Genomic DNA, 25,074 nt, shown 5'->3' with positions numbered 1-25,074 from the left:
TGGAAAACATTACCAGGGTAGCGGCTGGTTGGTTGGAGGGGTAAGTAGACTTCATATTTATGGCAGAATGTTTTAAAACGCTGTCTAACATCACGTCATACCGGAGTCATTTATCAAGCCTATGTTTATTATAGGTTATTAAGTCGAAATAAACGCTCGCCCGTTGTTAAAGCGGTCTTTATATCCGAATATGGCGACGCTTGTATTTCCAAACGGGGCTGAGGCTATTTCGTGAAAACAATCGAACGTACGCCGTTTTGTGATGCGGTCGTTGGAACGTTTCGTACTTTGACAATTTGAGTATTTATCCGGAGCGAGGGGTGACAATAACCCTGTGCAAGAATAACAAGACGGAGGAGGATGTAGTGGTGTTGTCATGAGCCAAAGGTGTCAACAACTGTAGTAAGCGCCCATCTTTGACTTGCTTTGTCCACATCTTTGCCATTTTTAGTGAGCCAGCCTCATTCGCGTATGTGTGTGTTACAATTGAAATTGCATTCACAATTCCGTCGACACACGTTGATAAACACACTCTGGCTACAATCGTTCAAACCACTTTTTTCCTAATCTCGTTACAGGCTGGCATTACTGGAAACCCTTAATATGAGTGATGATAAACCTTTCCAATGTACCGCTCCTGGCTGTGGACAGGTAAGTCCACTTTTAATGCGACCATTTTCGGCTTTATTTTCCAATGACAGATAAGATGTCACGAAGCCCTCTTCAGAAAGTGAAGATTTTAGAGAGTCACAAAATGGCAAAGAAAAAGCAAAGGCACATATTTTCACTTACCTGTATTGCCCAGGGTTCTGGAAGGAATATCCCCTATTAATCTAAGGTCCACAATAATACACCTCTTTTGGGAAAATGACTGTTAAAATGGTGAATGAAATAACTTCATGTCGTTTTTCTGTTGTTCTACCAGAGATTTACAAATGAGGACCACTTGGCAGTCCATAAGCACAAACATGAGATGACCCTGAAATTTGGTCCAGCCAGGACCGACGGTGTCATAATTGCTGGTAAAAACGGAACAAAATACCGAAAGGTGCACATTTGTGTGTATCCTGAAAGCTTTTCTTTCATTCCAGACCAAACGCCCACCCCGACACGTTTTTTGAAGAACTGTGAGGAAGTGGGTCTCTTCAATGAACTCACAAGCCCCTTCGATCACGACTTCAAAAAGGGGGCTGAAGATGACCTTAAAAAGGTTCAAAAGGCAGCAGCTCATCTGCCATTTGCGTGTCTGTGCTGCTCATTCCAAAAGCAACTCATTGACATGCCGTCCGTTTTCTTTAGTTACCGCTGGATTTGTCACCGCTGGCCACCCCCGTCGTCCGCAACAAAAGTGAAGAAACCGCCGCCCATCGAGGTAGCCCGCTGCCTCACCCGGAATCCACAACCAACGACGACAAGGTGAAACGCTACGTCTCTTCTTTTGCTAGACTAAGTCATGGGCGGCCATATTTTCCGGTGTATAAGGCGCATCCAAAAGCCTTGATTTTCTTCCACAGATGACCCTGAACCTTAAATGTGAAGTCATAGAGTAAAGTTGTTGTTTTGACTTCAACATGGCGCCGCGAGAGTGGCTTCCTTTCCAGCAGCTCCTGTATTTTGTTTTTCTACTTCTTTCTTTCCTTTCCTCTTCATTTCATCACTTTGTCAAGTGCGAGACTAATAAAGGCTAATCCTATCCAATATTGAGCTACAACTGGTCTCACAACTCCTCTCAGCATCCACTGACCATTCTTTGGGAGTGTGTGCGCTTTATACACCCCAAAATATTTGAAAATACACCATTCATTGGGGGGGCCCTTATATTCCAACGCGCCTTATACACCGGAAAATCTTTGAAAATACACCATTCGTTGGGGGTGCGCCTTATACACTTGAAAGTATGGTACATATATCTCTGATGGGCCTCTTTAAATCCGGTCCTACTTATGTCCATATAATTATTAATTTGGCTGAAAACTGGAAATGAAATTTTGCGGGTGAGGGAGGAATTGGGGCTTTTGTTTTAAGGTCAATCACTTGTTTACATTTCAACACGTATCAATCAGTATCGTGGAATTGTGTTCAATTTTAGATTTTCAGCACCTGAGGTGAACGATCATGTTTTTGAATATTCCCCAAGAACTAATGCCATTTTCTCTCTTCTTCATCTCTTGGAGTGAAAAACAAGGACACGCGTTGTCCGCTCTTGTTGCAGCTGAGATGTTGTGTGGTGTTTCCAGGACTTATGTTTGCAGCCAACATCTACTATAGTCCATCCTGCCTCCCTCCAAGTTCCCAATGTACTTCTAGCAAGCTCAGAGGCTAATGTTGTTTTACAGCAAGCGCTCCCATCGCCAACATCTAGCTCTGTTATAACCCAGGTTCCATCCACTAGTAGGCCTATAGTGTAAGTAACTCAGAATGTCCCTTTTAGAAAGAACAAGATCATAGTTGATTTATTCAAATCTTATTTCATTGTATTTTTTTTAGTGTGTGCTAGTTTTGTCTTTAGTGGGGCATGTGCTTGTTCTGTATTTCATTTCAGTGCAGTTGACAGAATCCTCATTTTGGCTGTTGTATTTTTATTTTGTGTTTTTTTTAAGTGAAAAATGCCTACTTTCAGTGTGTTGTTATCAATGATGCGAATCGCTCAAGAAAGTGATTTTTTTAAAACTCATTCACTACCAGACGATGTGCAAAAATGTGTCCACTCCAGTGCCAGGGTTTTTGTCATTGTCATTCAAATTCCAGTAGCCACAGAATATGTGAGACTGTGATCGACAGCAGCTTAAAAAAAAGTAATGCGGCTCCGTAATAATTAGACACACAATCATGTTACACTTATAAAAGATTTCAGGTAACATTTCATGATCAAGTGTTTTTTTTCAATCTGGTTTAGTACCCTGACTGACCACTAAGCAGTAAAATGGCATCGCGGAGACTTTTGTGAAAACACAAAGAATAAAAAATACTGGTGGTCGCAAATACTCGCTTTGTCATGGTATTAGCCGTAAAAATAGTTATGGTAATGGATGTAGTATTCCTGGTGATCATATTAACTCATTCGCGGCCAAGATGAGGTGCAAAAATGTGTCCGCTCCAGTGCCAGGGTTTTTATCATTGTCACTTGAATTGCAGGACCTACAGAATATTGACTTTTAGGACGACATAAACAGCATATGAAACCTTAGATTCTCTTCTTTCATCAGAAAAAAAGAATTAATTCCTAAATTATACGGGTCTGGAGTTATATGAGCTTGAAATGAGGGCGGATGTCCAAAACCCAATGCAAGATTTACATATTGGTTTATATAGCGCTTTAACAACAGCTGAAGTGGGAACAAAGCGCTAACATGGCAAAAAGGGAAATGCTGCCTCCTTGTGGAAAAGAAAAAAAAAACATTGCCAGAGGCCATGGCCAGCACTTTATCAGCATCCAAGCATGAAAAAACAAAACCCGAACAAATTAAGGAATGGCGCTCTACGTCCTATTTTCAATCCCCAAATGAATTTGTGAATGGCAGTGAATGAGTTAAAGAATAGAAATGCTCCTCACACACGTAAGGTTGCGTGTCGTCTGTTTTCAAAAACAGCCTGTCGGTGGCGTGTTGTGTCTTGGTGTGATTTTTTTTTTTTTTTTTTTTATCACATAGTCACGAAAAGGTGAAAAGGCTTATTTGCTAAAGACAATCAACATTCATGTTGTCATTTATCGGTCATATCCCAACAAAATGGAGTGGTATTGTTTGAGCTTATTGGGTGTTTCTCCATTCTCATCAGTTGGTGCTTGAACGTGACTGAACGTGATTTTTTTTGCCACCACTCTCACTAATTTGTGTTTTTTATTTATTATTCTTTAATTGTTAAATGTCTCTTTTTTTGTGGCCTGGCCTGACCATGATATCGTTTGTTTCCCGCTACAGGCCAGCGTCTGGCACTTTTCCGGTGCTCTTCCAACTCCCTAACGGCCACACCATGCCAGTTGCCATTCCGGCGGCCATTACCAGTTCCAGCGTCCACATTCCCACTGCCGCCGTCCCTGTGAGTGCTCGGCTCTTTCGGGTTCTCAAGTAACGACGGGAAATGATCGGATTACTTTTTGCATGCTAATACATTTATTCATTTCGCTTCCAAAATCTGATTACACCGGACTATTAGTTCTAATTATCAGAAGCATGATTCCCAAGTACCATATTTTCTGGTGTATAAGGCGCACCCAAAAAGCCTTGATTTTCTTCATGAAGATGATCCTGCGCCTTATATGAATGAATGAATGAATGTAAATTTCTCCACTGTGAGACTAATAAAGGCAAATCCAATCCAATCCAATATGTCAAGTCATATTGAGGCACAACAGGTCTCGCAACTACTGTCGGCATCCACCGACTCCATTTTTGTAGTAGTGCGTAACGCCAGCCTCTATTGTAGCGCCTTATAATGTGGTGTGTCCTATATTTGGATTTAAAAAAAATAGATTTAGATATTATATTTGGTAAAACTTTTTTCATTCATTGAAGGTGCACGTTATAGTCCGGTGCGCCTTATATGTGGAAAAGGGTTGAAAATACACCATTAATTGGGGGTGCACCTTACACTCCAGTGCGCCTTATATGTGGAAAAGGGTTGAAAATACACCATTAATTGGGGGTGCACCTTACACTCCAGTGCGCCTTATACACTGGAAAAAGTTTGAAAATACACCATTTATCAGGGTGCGCCTTATAGTCCCGTGCGCCTTATACACCGGACAATACGTTAGTATTTTCTGTATGATTACATTGAGCGCAACCACACTTTGCCGCTGTTCTCATGAATAATGTGAGCATAAATGCGCATATCGAGCTGCTCCCACTCGACCTCCCGACATGTTTTCCAAAAGGCTTCTTCATAATTGTGATGGTCCAGTGAGGGAGATGCAGTTCATGATGCTCCTCAAATCGGCTCCTCAAGTGCCGCTCACACAACACTTAGTGATTGATTAATGGCGCATTTTGTCCTTGCTCGTCTTCTTTTGGACAGCGGGGACTATTGACGACATTGGCGCGACACATTTGGCAGTGAATTTGGATGTGGGGAGTGCGCGGGGAAAGTAATACGCCGGAATTGGCTGAAGCGCCGCAGGAACACGTCCAACACACTCTGTCATTTGTCCTTGTTCATGTCCAATCAACGTTTGGTAATTTCTGACGGAGTACTTTGATTTTGCATTAATGCGTTTTGCAATCTCATTAGAAGTACGGCTTGGGGGTAGGCTTAGGAATGTTTGTTGTTGTTGTTTTTTTTTTTGTGGCAAGGTGGTCGTAGGTAAAATGTTACCTGGACATGCAAATTGAATTTGCTCTGCGACCAATCTGAATTAAAATATTGTTTTACTTTTTGTGATATGAACCTTTTCCTCTCATTAACCACACACATAAACACACAGTGAGTAAAAAGTGTGTGTATCCGAGTGAAATGAAAATACACACAAAAAAAATCATTTTGTGTGAATTTGTGAGGACCTCTCTGAAACTTTAACAAATGCATATATAAACCCCCTAGAAGCCTTTAGAATGAAAAAAGTTGTGAGGACCGGCCAAAAGGTCCTCACTTGTCAAAAATGTCCTCACTATGTATGGTATAAAATGTTATGGGGGCGGAGCTCAAGGAAGAAGACTAATTTTGTGCTGTTGTGTCTCTCAGCTTGTCAGACCCGTCACCGTGGTGCCTAACGTCCCCGGCATCCCCGGACCCTCCTCGCCACAACCGCCGCCCCTCCAATCTGAGGCAAATCTGGTATTTATCATTGTTAGAGTATTACAAAAAATACATTTGTTACTTCAAATTAACATTCCACACGCGCCAGTAACCATTTTGTGGGGTGGAATTTGTATTGGTTGTTTGTTTTAAAGGACAACCGACACCATTTTTTTGTTTCCTAACTGACATCAGAAAACATTTTATAGCATCTAAAATACCCAAAAGGCTGATATTTTGAGTCAAATGCAAAACACCAATAAAAATGACTTTGAATGTCCCAAAACTGCCACAAAATGAGCTCGGAACTGGGCAGATTCAGAAAGTCCCGCCCCTTGTTCGTGACGTCACGCCAGGCTACTCCTTCACAAACTGCCTGGCTATCTATTCACTATCTAACTGACTGGCTATCTAGCTAGGCATCTGTTGGCTATCTATTAGCTAGCTAGCTTTCTATCTATTTGAGTGACTTCTGGGTTGAGTGAACGCTGGCGGGTGTGGCCGCCGTTGCTCACCCACAGAAAAACTGATCCTGTGACTGTAAAGTGACCTTGAGAGTTTTGAAAGGCACTTAGAAATCAAATGGATTATTATTATTATTATTCTTCTCTGGTGCGCCTAATACACCGGAAAATATGGATAATTTTGAAGATACACCATTCATTGGGGGTGCCCCTCATACACTGGTAAATGCGTAAATAGTATCTAAATGAGAAAAATGTTGCTGAATTTTTAATGCATATATATATATATATATATATATATATATATATATATATATATATATATATATATATATATATATATATATGTGTGTATGTGTGTGTGTCACTGTGACGAGGCACATCTTGCAGAACCTGTCAACATTCTCAGCATGCCTTGCTCGCTTGACATGAACAGATAAACTGCCGACGGGAGGCGTTTTTGTTGGCACGGCAAAAGTGGGGGTGTTGTCGTTTGGAGATGACAAACACGGCGGTGGCGTACAGGGAGGGCGGCGAGAGTACATCGAAGCTACTAGCCAAAGCTAGCTGGGGGCATCCTGGCACACGCTTAGCGAGACGCTTGAAGTCGCCCTCACCCTGCGTGAAACCTTTTGTTCAGCAGAATCGTGCCTGACCTGCACCCCCAAACCCCCGCCCCCATTTTCCCCCACCGCACTCGGCTCATCAGCAAACACCTAATGAGCCCGCGTCAAGGAAACAGACCCCTACTCAACCCGAGATGCTTGAGGGAGGGCGGCGCGTCCACTGCGCTTTACAAGGACTGATGATGCTGCAAAGACCACAATCATGATAATTAACATGCTGAATTCAGAAGATTATACTGTTAATTAGTTGCAAAATACAGATAAGTAATATAGTAGCAGATGGTTGAATAACACCCGTGAGACTTATTACACTGATGAGCTTTTCCGTGACAGAGATGAAATATGATTATTTTTTTTTCTTGGAGGCCATTCCAAGAGAATAATATCTTGTTTCTGCCAGAAGAGCTTCTGTAAGGGGATCACACCATCAACTCATTTGCTAGATGGATTGAGGGGCTGGCAAAGGTACTTGTTAGAATGATGCGCCCTCTCTCTTTTCTCATATAAATGGATGGCCTCTCACTTTGTTTGTGTTTGGAAAAGGGCTCGTTCTCTTTCACCTTGTTGGCTGCCTGACTTGATGCCTGCGCTCGTGGGCCTTAGGCTAGTGCGTCCAGCTATCATTGCTCGCGATTACCCGGGCGCGCTGATCGCTCTTTTGTACCCTGTAAAGAGCAGGTGTCAAAGTCAAAGCCCGGGGGCCAAATCTGGCCCGCCACATCATTTTATTTGGCCCGCCAAAGCAAATCAAACTTGTAAAATTCCCTGTTGCTTTCTAAAGTTTGAACCAAAATTTCAAATTGACGTATCTAAACCACAATAACAGTCATTATTTTTTACTTTAAATTTGAAAACTAGTTATTCATCAATTTGTTGTTCGCTTGGTATATAACACAGAGGGGATTAAACATTCTAATGGCTTCCGCACATTCATAATGGCCCCCAAGAGGAAAGCGTAACTACATTGTGGCCCGTGGCAAAAAATAAGTGCCTGCTTTAAAGCATCGGAAAGTACATTTAGGATTGGATTGGGTTCAGGAATGCAGCAGTTAAATAGATTAATTGCCCCTTGAGCCATTACTTAATGAAAATGAATGAAACTTGTTGTCTTTTTCAGAATCCAAAAGATACACCGAGCCAACAGCTTCCTCCCCTAATCAACGGTGACAGCAGCGAAGTCCAGAGCAGCGCCATCACGCACACCGCCGCTCCTGCTTCTCCGGCCTCCATTCCCATTCCCATTCCAACTCCCTCCGCATCCCTCGATCTGCCCTCCAACCCAACAGCCACCGGCGAAGAACTCTCGGCGCGTTCCCTTCAGCAGCCAGCCACCTCTACCACCGAGACACCCGTAAGTTCTCACACGCGTACGTCTAATACAGACCAAAACTAGTTGACGTGCCAAGATTAAAGTCTCGCGAAAGTAATGTTCGTAAGGTGAAAAGTTGGTTAGCTAAAGCGCTCGTAAACCGAGGTATCACTGTACCCGCAAAAATGTTCATATATGCCGTTGTTCATAACTTGAATGTTCACAAGTCGGGGATGGTCACGTGATTTGTCAATGTCTTCCAGGCTTCCCCGGCGCCCCCCGCGTCAAACCCTCCAAGCACCGGCGGTCGTCGGCGCAGAATCATGAGCGAAGACCCGGATGAGAAGCGCCGCAAATTCCTGGAGCGCAACAGGGCGGCGGCCTCGCGCTGCAGACAAAAGAGGAAAGTGTGGGTGCAATCTTTGGAGAAGAAAGCCGACGACCTCAACTCCGTCAACGGACAACTTCAGGTAATTCACCGCTGATCATCGCCTTCGTACACGCCGACTTTGCCTGCTGTCGCGATGAAGTCATTAAAAGCGCTTTAATAAGTGACGTCGCGTGACAGCGGCGGCGGGGCCTTTTACAAGGATGTGCGGCTGTCAATAAAGATGTATCCTCCAGATGTCAGCCGCGCGCAAGCGTGTCCTCGCTTCTGTCTCGCTAGTTTAGTGAATAGCCTCCAAACTCTCAGAGGGAAAGGTGTCCTGCTTGAACCTTGCTTTCGCTACAGGCAATTAGGAATGCAACGCTGACAAGTTCCAAGCAGGTCAGACGATTAAATCATGTTTACCTGAAGCCATTTTTCTGTCTGAAGAAAAACTACAATGGCGGACACGTCTCGTCCTCGCCTTTTTGCAACGCTCCCTTGCAACTCATTCGTCAATATGGACGCAGACGTCGTCTATTGAAATGTATCTGATCACATCAATGAAAACTAGTCCGCCAGCCACCGTGGCGCTGTTTGACCGGGCGATTTTGTTTTCACCCGCCGAAAACGAGTCCGCCAGCCACCGAAAACGACTTCAGCAGACAAGACTATATTCTCGCCAATTTAATGTTCGGAAGGTGAAAAGTTTGTGAGTTAAAGTGTTCGTAAACTGAGGTACTTCATTTTAATTTTGCCGTTGTTGTTTGCGCCGATACACGTAATTTAACCAACGTGGCGAACATTTTGGCTGCCTTCCAAATTCCGACGATTGTGAACGCATTGACGAAGCGATTGGCGCTTATCAAATGTATTGGATCTCATTGCTTTGTGCTGAATGTGGAGACGGAGGAAGCGTATCGTATTCATCAGGCTCGCAAATGGAATACACGCCGCTAACTCCGACTGGGATTAAATCTTATGTTTTATCCCGCCAACCCCGGTTTAGTTAAACAGATGGATTGAAATACAGTACGGTGCTGCTTTGTACACAAATAGATTGAGCCACTTGCTCTTCTTAAAGTGAGAAGGGAAAGAAAAAAAAAGCTTAAATCTCCCAGCGCTTGTTCCACGTTTGCTCTAAATCCAGTTAAAGTCACCTTCAACCTCACGTGCATATCTTTTTGTTTCCTTTTTACAACATGCAGAAATGCGGCGCCGCTCGCAGCTCTAACGCACAAATGTAAATCTCGCTCGCTGACAATTACGGAGCTCGCCTTATAGAGAACAAGTGAGCTTCGAGTGGAGTGAGGATTTGCAGATTTGGGTTAGTTAGCCAAAGAAATATTCGCCATTAGCTTGTTGCAAAGATTCAAGTGTGCACAATGGTAGTACAGTTCCTTCATTTATGACTTTTATCCTTTCTGTGACCAAATCACTTCTTTTCTCAAATTTCCTGCCGTTCGATTCCTTCCAGCCGTCTCCAAAACACACAACACAGATCCAAATTGATTGTACAGATGTATTGTATTTTGTACAGCGGCCCCAATTTCAAGCTCATATAACTCCAGACATCTATAACTTAGGAATGAACTTTTTTTCTGATGAAAGAAGAGAGTCTAAAGTTTCTAACTCTGTATTGAATGTGTAAGTCGTCCTAAAAGTCTATATTCTGTGGGTCCTTCAATTTGAGTGAAAATGACAAAAACCCTGGCACTAGAGTGGCCACATTTTTTTGCACATCATCTGGCAATGAATGAGTTAAAGTGACACAAGTCATATGTCCCAAGTACCGCAATGCAATGCTCTCCCCATTTGACAACGTTTGTCTTCTGTCTCCTTTGAAAAAGAGCGAAGTCACCCTGTTGAGAAGCGAAGTGGCTCAGCTGAAGCAGCTCCTCTTGGCTCATAAAGATTGTCCCGTGACGGCCATGCAAAAGAAATCCGCCTATCGCAGTGAGTAATGCGCTATTATTCTCGGTTCCGGGTCTCTTGCCGCTAGCTTTTCCAAAAAATGAGCTCCGTCGAGTCGCAGCCGGCTGCGAGGAAAGATATTGACAACAGGCCTCTAAAACTTGACATCTAATTAGACAGGTGTAGTCTGAAACAAATCCTTGCAACAGTAGTTGAATCCATCTAAGGGACCACAGACACAGGTGGAAGTATAAACAACCAATTGTTAAGCTTCTTCTATGACACCCAAATAAATATTTGCTTGACCCACCCAATTTTTTTTTTAACCAAATACAGTTAATGAGATGTTCCCCAGACTGTATCTGTAAAATTACTTTTTACTACTACTTTAAAATTGTATTTAAAAATGTAAAAATACTTTTTACTACTACTTTTGTAATTAATTATAAACTAACTACTGTATTGAGTGTCGTCACGCAATAGATTGCTGTGTGAGTGGGTGACATGCTGGCTGGCCAAAATTGTAGTCCGCCTTGCCGGCTTCTTGTGCGTTGCGATGCCAGGCGTAGAATAAAAAAAAGGGTCTGGTGGTCGTAAGTACGGGTGGTCGTAAATCGCACCGAATTTGAATTTTATGAGCGGATATTAGCTTGTGCTGAAAAACAAATGACTTCATGATTTAAACTTTTCTACCAATGATACATTTTATCCTTCAAAAGGTACGACTTTAAATATTACAACTTGATGAATATTGTCTTTTTTTCCTTCCCCAATATTCCTTCGTTTACGAGTGACTAAATTTATTTATATGGCCGATTTTTTTTTTTTTGCCTTGTTTAATGATCAGAATTCCTCATCAATAGCATATGAGCATAATCCCTTTATGACGTGCTTTCCAGCACCTATTTAAATCACAAAGTCCAATCAAACGGTTAAGGCCAGCGATATTTCATTGATTCATTTGTCCATAAGAACTCTCTTATTAGATATGAAGCCCAATCACTTTTCATTTTAAAGCGTCGCAAAAGCTCTCGAGTACTCAGTTGGCTCTGATTTTGGTCAAGTACCTTCTTTCATTCTGCGGGGAAGGAATTCCTCTAGAATCTCCTTCCAGTCTGCCAACTAGAGTTTGGCACACTTGCCCGCCATCTGATCGCGAGAGACCAAAGCAGCTACGAGCTTATTTCAGGCCCGTGACATCACCTAATCTTTTTTTAAATTTATGTATCTATTTTTTGGGATAGGGGAGGGGCAGATTATGCTCACCTGAACTCGGGTCAAACGCGACATATTGAGAAGGTTAAACCCCCCTGGAGATGATGAAACGGCGAAATGAATGAATGAATGAAGTCAGGACACTAGCACCTTCATTTGCAACCTGCCCACTCTCAAAATGGCTTTTTTTTCAATTCTTTTTACGTGCAATTTTGGTGTTTACATTTCATATCATTGATTTTATTCTCCACCACACCACACAAAATAATAATGATAGTAATCCATTTGTTTTGTAAGAGTAATAAGCACGCGCGCGCTGATGTTTCCCCCCTTCCTCAATGAACGGGGTCTCGGGCCCGCCAAGCGCAGCGCCGAGCCTTCCTTCTGCCTCTTTCCCGTCAGCGTCCAATTAATTGGAGGCAAGCGCTTAACAGCTGGTGGCATTTTGACTGCGAGTCTTGCGTCCTCTCTCGTGTGAGCATCATTAAAAATCAGGTGCTGTAATCATCTGTCGCTGCAGTCGTTGGCAAGGTAACCAAAAACAAATGAGTCGAGGGGGGGGGGGGGTCACGATGACCGCGGATGGACCGGAAAAGCTTTGGGTTTTTTTAAGCGAGCCAATAGCATTTCGGCAATCCCGATCGGCGCCTTTTGGAGCTCGTCCAAGACGTTTGTCCAACCCCCCTCGTCCTCCTTCACTACAGTCGGGGACAAAGACGGCGGGAGCTGCGAGGAGATGTCGCTTCCCGGGAGCCCTCAAAGCGAGGCCATCCAGCACAGCTCCGTCAGCACCTCCAACGGGATCAGCTCGTCCTCGGCGCCCGCCACCTCCAACCAGAGCACAGACGACATCCAGCCATTGAGCGGCGGCGCCCCCAACTCGCTGCCTTCTGGGAGCTGATCGGACCCCCTTAAATCACTCCCCCCCGTTCAATGTCTCTCCAGGAAGGGCTTGTCCTCACATTTATTTATTTTCTCCTTACATGTTATTCTCTGTAATGGGAAATGGCACTTTATCGTGGACTGCAACGCAATTATCACTTAAAGGACAACCGACACCTCCGGACAAGTTGCGTCCATCATTTGTCAAATCACTTCAAATGACATTTTGCTAGATTTGACCTTTTAAGACTGGCGCTGAATATTCATGAAGTCTTGTTTTCGAGTTGATGACGATGCCCTAAGTGACGTCACGGAGGCAACGCCCCTTGACCGACAAAGCGACACACAATGCATTTTGGGTACTTTTTTAAAATCTGAAAGCACAGTGTTGATGGTGACATTAGAAGGAAAATGACATAAATAACGCGATAGCGAATCGTTGTGTGTCACAGCCGATTACGATAACATGCATAACGAAGGTGTAAGTTGACACAAATTCCCAGCGGACAAATCGGCCCATTTTCAATGTAGCTCGTGCGCCATCTTGTGTATTGTCTGGGCACTACATTGGAGTGCTGGATGGCTGGAATTGATACGGAAAGACTTCTTGAATCGATTGCAAACATTTCTGCTTTCCTCTTCAGAACTATTTCAATCATATTCATAACTGAATGAGTAACAAGAAAGCATCTTCTCCCAATCTGAACGCTCTAAAGCCATTGTTTTGATTCTGGAGCAAAGCAGTGTGTGACCAATAGTGACGTCACGAACAAGGGGGCGGGACTCTCTGAATCTCCCCAGTTCCGAGCTGATTTTGCGGCAGTTTTGGGACACTTGAAGTCCTTTTTATTGGTGTTTTGCCTTTGACAAAAAATATCAGCCTGCATGTTTTGGCTATTTTAGATGCTATAAAAAATGGTGTCGGTTGTCCTTTAATTTAGAAAGTTTTAAGTCAAGTTCTTTATTTTAAGACTGCGGTCAACATATAATTTTAGTCAAAGATGCTTGTACATGTTTGTTCAGTAAGACACTGGCATGGAAAAGGGAGTTCAGAACATTTAAATTCTTTGAGTTTCTGTTGAATTTACTATCCCGGAAAATAAAAAAAATGTCCACTGCCCATCCATCATGAAGAGTTTGCAATACAAATGCATTTGCACATTTATTTATTGTATTTATTTCCTTTTATTATAAAGCAACATGGCCGTTTAGTGACATTTTTAATTTGCTTTTTGTATTTTGCACATCTTCAGAGAAACGACAGGTTTCCTCCTCTAGTTGATTGTTGCCCGTGATGATGGGCCTGCGTCGCCATGGCGACAGCCTCCCCATTAAACGTCTTTTCATGTTTTGGTGGATATTATGGGTTGGTTGTGCTCTTCAATGTGAGTGTAAATAGCTTGACGCGGCACACGTGACATGACGATTCTCCTCCAATCTCCTTTTTAATGAGATCACGTAAGGAAAACATCACAGGTACGTTTGTATGTTGTAGGTGTTGTGCTTCGTCGTTCTTCAATAGCGGAACCGTTCCAACGTTTGCTTTTGCGGAATTGGCGAGAAAACGAGCAAAAATAAAATAGGTCCCAGCGTGATGTTAAACTGTCATCTCGACTGGCTTTACTACTGTGTAGTCATCCAAGAAGAGTTTTATTTGTCTTTTCTTGAGTTTTGTGCTCTCTGCATGACATTATGATTCTCTGCGAGAATTCAACAATGTTACAGTTGATTGTCAGTCAGCAAGCAAGCAAGCGAGCGTTGTTTTAGTTAGAAGTACTAAACCGGGTTGTGATCTTGTGTTCGCTGTGTACTCGTGACTCGTGAATGTTCCTCTCTCCAATTTTAATCGATGACTTGTTGAAATAAAACTTTTAATAGCTATTTATAGTTGTCTGTTTTATTGTGAAGGAATCAAAATATCACTCCTATCTTTTTTTTTTTTTTTTTTTGGGTTGTTTGCATTAGTTTGTTTGCGTTGTATGCTCCCCACTCATTTTTTTTGTAACCGTTTCATGTAATTTTTTGTGGTGTCTGCTGCCACCCAGTGGAGCAATGACGTCAAACATTTAAACAAAACGTGCCATGAAATGCATTTGATGTAAAAATTAATCCAAGCGAAATTCAAGTCATGTATTTCCTGTTAGACCCTTTCAAAATTACTGCCACTTCCCTGTGGCAAATGTCGTACTCCTAAAGCAAACGTTCGCACAACTTTTTGGTCCATGCAATCCGTTAAATTAGTCAAGAAAAAGTTAATGTCATTCTTGTAATTTGTTTAAAAAACTGAGATTCCATTATGTTTATTTTTTCATCAAACGCAAAAGGTTCCGTTTTCTACGGAATTCTAATATTACAAATAATTTGGATTTTTTTTTTTTATCTCGTCGTGCGTTTTCAAATCGACGTGGTGCGGATGTTTTTTTAAAGATTTTTCTTTTTAGAACTAAACTACTTAAATAAATGATTTTTTTTCGCGATGTTTTTTAACTAAACTACAAGATTTTTTTTCGTGTGCGTGTTTTTGGGGGGAATTTTCGCTATTTGTGACATTCCCTACAGATTTTTTTCCCACCAGATGCGATAGCATCCAATTTCCTCCAGGTGGCGCTGCCTTCAATCGTATGCCAGTGGCGTGACTAAATGGAACATTCCTGGCATCAGGATGGCCACAATGATTTTCCACAACACAAATAGCTCAACTGGAATGAAATCTCGATCTTGATGTTCAATGAGATGACATGTTTACTTCCGCCGTTCTCCTAAAATAAAATTGTTAGTCTATTTTAAACATGGGTGGCAGGATAGTCGAGTGGTGGTGTCAAGTGTGATCCCTTCCTATGTGGAGTTGGCCTTTTTGCTCCGTGGGTTTTCTCCGGGTTTCCTGCCACTTTCCAAAAATACACATGAAAATCTGATTGAACACTTGAAATGATCCCTAGAAGGCAACAGGTTCAGGGTGTCCCCCGCCGACAGCTGGGATAAGCTCCAGCGCACCCACGACCCACATATAACCTAAAATCAACATCAGAATGGGTTTGCATATGTATGGATTCATTTTCCAGAAGTCTCGATAGTAACACGGCGCTTGCTCGTCGATGGTGCATAAGTAGGCCGTGCTTGATTAGCTGCCGATCGCACAAACATTGCTATGTGGGTCACGGCATTCGCAAATAACATCTTGGAGCCGGAGGGGGTAGACGAGCCTTTAAATATACAAAGCCGCGAGCAAAAACCATGGCGCCGTTGCACCACATCATCTCTAGCTCATTCACTGCCACAAGTGTGGAAAAAAAAAGTGTCTCCTCCAGTGCCAGGGTTTTTGTCATTGTCACTTGAATTTCAGGAGCCACAGAATATTGAGTTTTTGGATGACATAAACAGTCAGTACAGCGTTAGAAACATTAGACTCTCTTCTTTCATCAGAAAAAAAGAGTTAATTCCAAAATTGTACGGGTCTGGAGTTATATGAGCTTGAAATTGGGGCGGCTGTACAAAATACAATGCAATACATACATATTTGTTTCGATAGTTGAAGCTAGAACAAAGCACTAACATGGAAAGAAGGGAAATGCTGCCCTCTAGTGGAAAACAAAAAAAATGCCAGAGGCCATTGCCAGCGCTTGATCGGCACCCAAGCATGAAAAAAACAAAACCCGAACAAATTCGTAAATGGCGCTCTATGTCATATCTTAAAATTCCTGAATGCATTTGTGAATGGCAGTGAATGAGTTAAGGGGAGGATGATTACAAAGCGTCGCAATGGAGTATCAGGCCAATTCTTTCAGCTTTTATTGATCTTAATCGCCGATTGAGTTTTATCTTTATTTATATTGACACGTATCTCTTTGTACCAGCGATAACAAACAAAACGTATCGGTTACGGGATGACGTCCTGACAGGCAGATTGATTGTATAACGTAGCGAGTGCACTTTTAATGAAACGAGGATTACGGCCTCATTGACAGGCAAATGTGTCCCAAATACAAACCAGGCCACACCCTGCTTGTTTTTCTTCAAGGGTAAAAAACAAAAATGCGCAGGCTGCTGAATAAAAGATGCCGCAGGCTAACAATAGAGAGCTGCTGAGCGCCATTTTTTTAGAACGGGATTTAACCCCTCAAATCCAAGGAGACGGAGATGAAACGGCTTGATTTGCATTGAATTCAGATGATGTAGATTATGTAAATAGACTGCTTGTGTCCCAAAGCAAACAGGAACAAGCTGCTCGCAGCAGCCACTCAAGATGGCGTCTATTATCATGCAAATGTCAAGTAGGGGGCCGGGAGGGCAGGGGGTTCGTTGGCACATTATGACTGGCCATCTACTTTCTATTCACCCGGAATGGGACGACGGTTGCAAAAAAAAAAAAAGGGAAAAAAGCACATTTCTGGTCAATTGGGGGATTTAGAAATACAGTTGAACCTCCATTTAACAGACTGAGTGGGGGAAGGTGTCGACAATGATGTTCAAGGACTCTCCATGACCTCAAAACACCCAATACAGTACAAAATTAGTATAAAGGATAACGGCTTATCCAGTCAAGGTCATGAGTCCCACAATGTTAGCGCTTCACTTTTTCACCTCCATTTTGATTTGGTACTTTATGGTGAGGGGGGAAACTGTGCCAAAACAGTGTGTTGAAGAGATGTCTACATGACTCGCACCTCAGATAAATAAATACATTTACCGCCTTTCAAATATTTCTCCTATGTCTAAAAATAAATAAATAAATAAATAAATAATATATATAATAAATAAATACATAAATAACACATTAGTCAAACGAATAAACACCAACAAACTAACAAACACCCTAATAAACAAATAAATAAAGAAATACATAAAAACAAATAAATAGCAAAACAGACAAATAAATAAACAAAAACAAATTAACAAACACAAATAACTAAATAAATAATACAATAGGACAAAGAAATACGTAAAAACAAATAGTTCACAAAATATAAAAATAAATAAATAAAAACAAATAAACACACAAATAACCAAATAAATACACACATAAAATAAATAAATAAATAAAGGCAGGCCAGATTGATGTGGATTTTAGCCTGTTGTCGTCTACCACAGTCTTTTAGTCTTTTACGTGTTTGAAGCGCAATACCGAAACATGGAAGCACATTCTTTCTTTTAATCCTTTTAATATCACCAGAGCACCATTTATTGGCAATCTTGGTGCGGTGCTAACAAGACTGAAAGGTAGCATCCAAAATGATCTTTTTTTAGTTTTTCTCGAGTCTTTCTATTGTTTTCCAGATTTCCTGATCTGACGTGACCTTCTTCTTTGTGTATTTACTCCGTATCTATGTCCGTTCTGCCCCCTTGTGGCCAGGCGTGGAAGCACCATGCCCATTGAATTATCCCGGTGTACAAACTGTTCGCTTTTTTTCAATGTTGTTATTTATTCCAGTCTGTTTTTTGTACATCATAATCCAGTAAATAGCTTTTGTTTTTCTTCTTGGGTAGTAGTCAAAGCCCCACCGGGCACGTGAATGCACTTTACTCCACCCCAGCCCACCCCCAATGAGCATTGGCCTTTGAAAAAGGCTCCAGGAGGGGGCTTCCATGGGCAGCCGGCATTAGTATTCATGCCAGGCCGCTTTGGTCTCGTCGCTCTTGTGCTGCGTCGGCACAATTGTCTTCCTCCGCTTTGCAATTTGTACTATCGGCTTCACGCCGCTCAACCCGTGCTGAGTCTGACATGTTATTGCCATGGAAGCGTGGCGGGGGATTGGGGGAGGGGTTCACGTTCGCAAAGTTTCTCAGAACCTCATTCCACTCGGAAATAGCTACATCATTTCGTCCATTTTTTTTAATAGAACTCGTCTTCATGAACTCATTCACTGCCAGACGTGCAAAGATATGTCCACTACAGTGCCAGGGTTTTTGTCATCGTCACTGGAATTCCAGGACCCAAAGAATATTGACTTTTAGGACGACATAAACAGCATAAGAAACCTTAGACTCTCTTCTTTCATCAGAAAAAAAGAGTTGATTCCTAAATGATATGGGCCTGGAGTTATATGAGCTTGAAAGGAGGGCGGCTGTCCACAATACAACGCTATCCAGACATATTGGTTTATATAGCGCTTTAACACCAGTTGAAGCTGAAACAAAGCGCTAACATGGAAAAAAAGAGAAAAAAAAACATTGCCAGAGGTCTGACCAGCGCTTTATCGGCACCCAAAAACAACAAAAGCCAAACAAATTCGGGAATGACGCTCGATGTCCTATTTTCAATTCCCGAATAAATGGCAGTGAATGAGTTAAATTCATTCCATGACGGCAGAAAAGTACATCAAGTGAACTTTGACACTCGCGCCGACGTGTGAATTCCGAGCACGAAGACCCGCCCCCCCGGGTGATTGTGTCCCGTGAGCTACGACTTGCAATGATGACCATCTTCCCCCTTTAGCTTTTTAATTAAAAGTGCCCTCATCTCGTAGCTTCTTCCTCGATTTCATATTCGGCGTATAAAATGTTACGATGCTCTTTTAGAGGCTGTAAAAGATCCACCCTACCCTCACCCCCACTTCCCCCTGCGCGCTCAATGACATTGACCGCATTACAATGTCAAGCGGTGCCCCCCCGCCCACCGTCACCCCATTGGACGATGTTCCAAGCGCAGTTGTGTTGATTGATTGGCTCTGCGGCCATCTGGATCGGCCTCATTCGCAACTTTCCGACTTTTATGGAGCCTTTTGATTCTCATCATATTTTCAGGTGGCTCTTTTTGATACGTTTGCTTGATTTGGACTTTTACGGCGGAATTTGCAATGTGTCGCCGCAGAGGAATATTTTTGAAAGGTGTGGAAAAAGTCTGAAAAGGTCAAATGTAGCTATATGCGCTGGAATCATAGTAAAAGCAAGCAAACTGTTGTGGCCATTAAGTTCCCACGTACCCCCCCGCCACCCCAAAAAAAACAATAATAATAATAATCAAAACATTCCGATTTCATCTCCACCTGAGTCGCCCGCCGCCCTTCGCTGGCCTATCCTGAACATAAATCAAGTGAGTGAGTTGAAATAAATGTCCATGTTGGTGTTCAACAAGATGTTAGAGGATCCGGCCACTTTGCCACAATTAGTTCTGTCCGCTTGAGCTGCGCCGCCCGGCGCTCGTTTTCTCATGCAAGCCCAGTTAATTTCATGGGATGACAAGCACCGCTAACCTTGGACCCCCCCCAATAAAATGTCCCAGTGAAGCTACTGAGGGGCGTCGATGATGAGGTTGACCCAAAGACAAAACAGTCGCTGCTTTTTAAGAGGCGGGCGGCGTCTATAAAGTCCGCCACTCATGACCAGCGAGACTCTCTCCCCTTTTGGCGCTAAACCCCAAAAAGACGCTTCCAGGTGGGAAACCGAGCGTAACGCAACAAAACAACCTGATGTTTGCTTCGCCAACAGGGCCAGATGTTTGGGGACAAAAATGTGGCAAAGGTGAAGAAATACTTTTTTAACTTCACATTACACCAAGATGAAAAGTGATCGGAAAACACACAGAAATCCACGGGGGAAAAAAATAATCGCAGCTCTGCTTACCTTTTTTTTAGTTTAGCATAATAGCAGCTTGCTTGATGTGACCCTGGATCTTATATACGTAGCCAAGCAGATCGGAGCATGACTGGGAAATATTCAATCCATAATCGCTCCCTTGCAAATGGATTGTCAGAAATAAGCATAAGATTAATTTCCCGGTTTTAATTTTGCGCTTGACTAGCGGGCAGGCACTTGAGAGACTACCGTCATTTAGATTCCAACAATTCAAAGTGGCCACAGACCCTCCTTCAAATACCTTAAAATTTGAAACGCAAAGCTGTTAGAACGTTCCGGATTTGGTCAAATGAGGCGATTTGCACACAGATCTTCGAGGAACGCTTCTTTCCGATAGATGCTTTGCTCCTTTCAGCTTTGCTATGCCTCATCTGTAGCGTTCCCGAAGAGCCCCGAGGCCTGGTCTTTGGTCTCTTTTCCGGAAGAGGTTGCGACACCGGAACCTTTTTTTCACGTATCGAAAAATCCGATCTCACGTAGTTCATTTTTCATTTGGCCAATTTTTCTTACAATGAACGACTTTTTAATGGAAATTTCACAATTACGACAAAATAGTGACAATGTCTTCATGACAACAAAACCACCACAACCTTCCTTATGAACAAAATGACAGTGCGACGTTCCTCTCCGTTGCTTAGCAACGCTACTGATCAAGTCATACATTGCGCGGTCATCTGAAAGCGTGTCCGCTGAACGAAATGCAAATCTCGCCGTTTGTCAAGACTGAAGTCGGCGATGACTTTGCAAAGTCGACGATTTCGGCAATTATCCGTAACGGCGACAAAATCATGACGAAAAGTTCGAGGCCAAAAGATGAACAAAGATTATCGTGAACAGCTTTGCGACGCTACTTCTCATTTATTGATAACATATTTCGTTCATATTGACATTTTTATGTTGTGGATTTCATCTGTAGGCCTTTAGTAGTGCTAGTCTGAATCAATCCAGACTGGAAAAACATGTTCTTGTTTAATAAAATTACATCTACAGGATAAAATGTGTATACTATCTTAGTTGGCGGCCATTTTATTGAAAATGGTAACCAAAAGCAAGCATCATCCAGATTCGTTATTTCCCCTGAGGTATGTTCCTCCAGGGATTTGACTGTATATTCTAAGTATTGATCCGTGTAAACATTGGTGGTCTGTTCAAGTTGTTGTTTTTTTTTCATGTCTCTGGACCCCCCCAAAAAATCTTATTATCTTCCTGAGGCGGATCACATGTAAGATGGTAACTGCAGCGTTCCCCAGACAAGAAAGCAATATGATGGGATTATGTTGATGCTATCTGTATACATTCAAACCGAGTCGTAAACCCTTCCTGACAGATGCTGCTTTTTTTTTTTTTTTGTTATTGCGCAGCGCTGCTTTCGAGTTAGCCCATTAAGACCCCCTAGCGAATAATGTTCACGTTGCAGTTTGAGCGAATGCAGAGGAAGCCCGCTTTTCTGTTTTTTTATTTTGTGTGAAAGGTGGTGGCTACCATCTGAAGCACCAGGTAGCTTTGGGGGCTACTTCCTCTCATTTTTTTATCTGAGAATGTTGGACTTATTTCCGATCCGCGATAAGTTTCAGTTGTATATTTACTTTGGATCACAAATATAAATAAAACGACTTTATTATACAGTACAGTTTATTTCTTTCATTACAATACAATAGCACATTTATTATTCATAAAATAAGGTCTATTTTGTGTAGTTATAAGGCATATTTAGTAGAAAATGTTTTATGGGGACCTGGGAACAGATTAATATCATTTTTAATGGTTTCCTATGGAAAATTAAGCTTTGGAAGACACACTTTTCGCCTTACACACACTTTCTGGGAACCAATTAAGTTTTTAAACTGAGGTATCACTGTCGATATATTTATTAATTTATGCCAAACTTGCCAAGACACAAAGAGCCATCCGTCAACGTCTGAGCGCTTTTCTTCTCACTGGTCTTTGTCTGGCCACAAAACGAGATAAAACCTTCTGATTATGGTTTGCCAGCCACGGATTACCCCGTTTTGTTTCCCCTCTGGTAATTGCCGCGCGGAGATCCGGGCCCGAAATGCTCCTCTGGATCAAACCAGATTGGACCGTTCGCGGTGACGATAGCGTCTTTGTTGAACTACGATGACAAGACCTAAGTGGACCCCAGGACGGACGGCCATGTTGGATTAGGATAGCCATTGAATGTCATCACCGTCGTTCTAAATCAACCCCAGTCACGAATTCAGCCCTTGCGACATGTTTGATCGGGTAATAGCATTGTGTCACCCACTTTGAAATAATCCCCAGTTAAACATGCGCTCGCATCAATATCCGATATTTCAATCATGCGCGTATGAATGGCAAATCTGCGTAGCGGCGCGCCATGCATCACTGTCGCTGTTGCAGACGCATGCTGCTCATTTCTCTTTCCTGATGACATTGAATGTAATTTGTGGCCAGCCCAGAAAGAAAGAAAGAAAGAAAAACAACATTGTTATTGCCTCTGCTTTTCAGACTATGCGGTGGCTATCTCGAAGCTCCTCTGTTGGGGATTTGCATTGTGCTCACCCGCACAAATCATCATGTCCGAGTCAAATTTGAGCTCGATACCCCGATGGTGTTGTGGAAAGATATTTGAAGGATATTGCTTGATTGGATTGGATTGGATATGCCTTTATTAGTCTCACAGTGGAGAAATTGACATTTCACAGCAGCAAAGTGATGAAAGGAATGAAAGTAGAAAAACGAAATACGTACATGAGCTGCTGGAAAGGCAGCCACTCTCGCGGCGCCGTCTTGAAGTCAAAAGAACAAAAAAAAAACTAAATAACAAATAATATGACAGCATAGAGACAATATTTGACAGTCCCGGTTGTTCTCAGAACTGCTATCCGGCGGTCTCACTCATGTAAAGCGTTGACATCGCTTTGTGATGCCTGCAGCTTTGCTTGAGGACGAGATGAGGATGAGGTTGAGCGTCGCGAGAAGGACACGCAACTCGGTTGCTGTGAGACGAGATTTGCACATTAGGATTGTGACAGCCGTAGCGGAAGAACATGATGACTTAGATGTACTCTACATCTCTTCACGTCGCGTCACGGCGAGGCAAATACGGTGGCTTCAGCTTTCGATGGGGCACAACCTAGCACTTTTCCTGGTGTCATATTTATTTATTTGTTCATGTATTTTTTATTTCGTTACTTGTTTACTTATCTTTGTATGTTTTTATTTTTATCTATTTGTATTTAGTTGTTTATGGCTTTATTTATCTACGTGATTGTTTTTTTTATTTGTTCATTTATTTATTTGGTTACTTGTTTACTTATTTACTTATGAAATTATTTATCTGTTTATTTGTTTGTTTGTTTATGAGTGTGTTAATTTATTGAATTACTTGCTTACTTACTACTTTATGTGTTTACATATTTAAATATTTATTTCTTATTTATTTATTTGTGTATTTATTTAGTTATTTATCGCTAAAAAACGCTAAAAAAAACGCACTGTTTCTAACCAATGCGGCTGGGTTTAAGCTAACCCACAAAAACAAGCTCCAAATACTCCATGGGTTTTCTGCTGTGACGATCAAAGTATGTTTAAAGACCCTGGAAAACAAAACCAAGTGCCATAAATGCTGTAAAACACACCACTGGAATACGTATTTCAACTTGTATAGCGCCGGTTTTAGTCATTGTGACGGTGGTCTTGAACATAAAGCCCCTAAATGGAGGCTAGGGAGAGGCCAAGGGAGGTCGTAAATGAGTCTTCCGAGGCCGCCGGATATGGATGATCATTTTCAAGATGTGATAGATACTGTCCATCATAAATCCCCCTCGAGTCCCATTTCTGGGCAATTATGCCAGGCCAGTAAATCAATCCGCGTCAATTAGCACCGCGCTCCGAGTGAACCACATCCTGGGAGTAGGACGCGCGTTCTGCACTTAACAGCGGCTAAACCCCAATCGTACGAGGAAAAAGCCCCCCTTAAGTAGACGCGGAGGACCAACCGGCGCGTCCAAAATGATTTGGTTTTTTTTTGCGGTCTTTTAGCCGTTTGGAAGTGAAATGCTCCAAGCGAGGGACCCAAACTCCTCGAAAGGGAGGTAGCACTTTCTAGCTTTTTGTGCAGCGCTCCAATAAGTGTGAAGATGACACTTTGGCTTTCAGGAATAGAGCAGGGAGGTTGTTGGGGGGGGGGGCATCACATTCTCGCATGTCAAAGAACAAAACAGCCCGTGCGTGCGTGCGCGCGCGCTGCGATACATTTTGCAACAGTCAATATGTGTACTCGTGTCACAAATGGAAGTGAGCTCATCATTTATGGATGCTTTGTCCCATACACGATACAACACTGAACAAAAAAAGATGGAGGGAAAATTACACGCCTATAAAATATAGATACAGACAAAAATATGGTGACGTCTACCCTCGCTCTTACACCCACTCTTCCCCCTTACCATCGCGCCAACACATTTTGCTCCCAAATGGGGCATGATGGAGGTGGGGGGTGTTAAAAGCTACCAACACTATTTCATACATACATACATACACACATACATACAGTCCATAATTTAAAAAGCTACTCGACCCTATTTAAAATAAATGAATAAATATCCAAATAAACAATGACATAGATAATGTAATGTAATGTGTGACAAGGCAATTCCTAAAGGAAATCAATTCTCCCTTCGTCATTGGCCGCTCATTAGCGCTGCAGCTTCTCCGCCGGGTTATCTGATGGCACCGAACGCGCGCCGCCATTGGCTGGTGGGATCCATTGAATCAGTCCCAGACTACTCCAGGCCCCGCCCCCTCTTCTCTCCTCTCCGCCACAGCATCCAAACAGCCGGCGAGCCGCTTCCTCGCTCCCGGATGATATTCTCCATCTCGCCGCTGGGAAGGAGAGGATTAACGCTGATCTGCAGACGCGTCGCCAGGCAGGAAAGCGCCCGCGGGGGACGTTTTGCTCGGCAAGCCGCCGTTTGACTTGATGCTCGGGCCGTCCGGTCACCTGAG

General features: G+C 42.6%; 1 protein-coding gene across 4 annotated transcripts; it reads left to right on the top strand.

The window, feature by feature from the left end:
• On the top strand, nucleotides 1–25,033 carry atf2 (activating transcription factor 2). Of its 4 annotated transcripts, none has more exons than XM_089002680.1 (12): nucleotides 1–40; nucleotides 579–651; nucleotides 926–1,022; nucleotides 1,092–1,210; nucleotides 1,300–1,416; nucleotides 2,238–2,404; nucleotides 3,921–4,038; nucleotides 5,680–5,772; nucleotides 7,941–8,174; nucleotides 8,396–8,602; nucleotides 10,350–10,455; nucleotides 24,894–25,033. In XM_089002680.1, the coding sequence occupies exons 2-12, from the start codon at nucleotides 604–606 to the stop codon at nucleotides 24,932–24,934; spliced, it is 1,347 nt and encodes a 448-aa protein (XP_088858806.1). In that variant the 5' UTR covers nucleotides 1–40; nucleotides 579–603; the 3' UTR covers nucleotides 24,935–25,033. The 4 variants fall into 4 exon arrangements, with proteins under 4 accessions (XP_088858806.1, XP_088858805.1, XP_088858803.1 ...); XM_089002679.1 differs by lacking the exon at nucleotides 24,894–25,033 and adding an exon at nucleotides 12,333–14,390 and having other exon boundaries at nucleotides 5,680–5,763; XM_089002677.1 differs by lacking the exon at nucleotides 24,894–25,033 and adding an exon at nucleotides 12,333–14,390.
• The last annotated feature ends 41 nt before the right edge of the window (nucleotides 25,034–25,074 follow it).

This window comes from Hippocampus bargibanti, linkage group LG08, assembly GCF_051943395.1.
Source record: "Hippocampus bargibanti isolate YZ-2025 linkage group LG08, ASM5194339v1, whole genome shotgun sequence".
Lineage (NCBI taxonomy): Eukaryota > Metazoa > Chordata > Actinopteri > Syngnathiformes > Syngnathidae > Hippocampus > Hippocampus bargibanti.
This window is presented reverse-complemented; position numbering and strand designations above follow the sequence as displayed.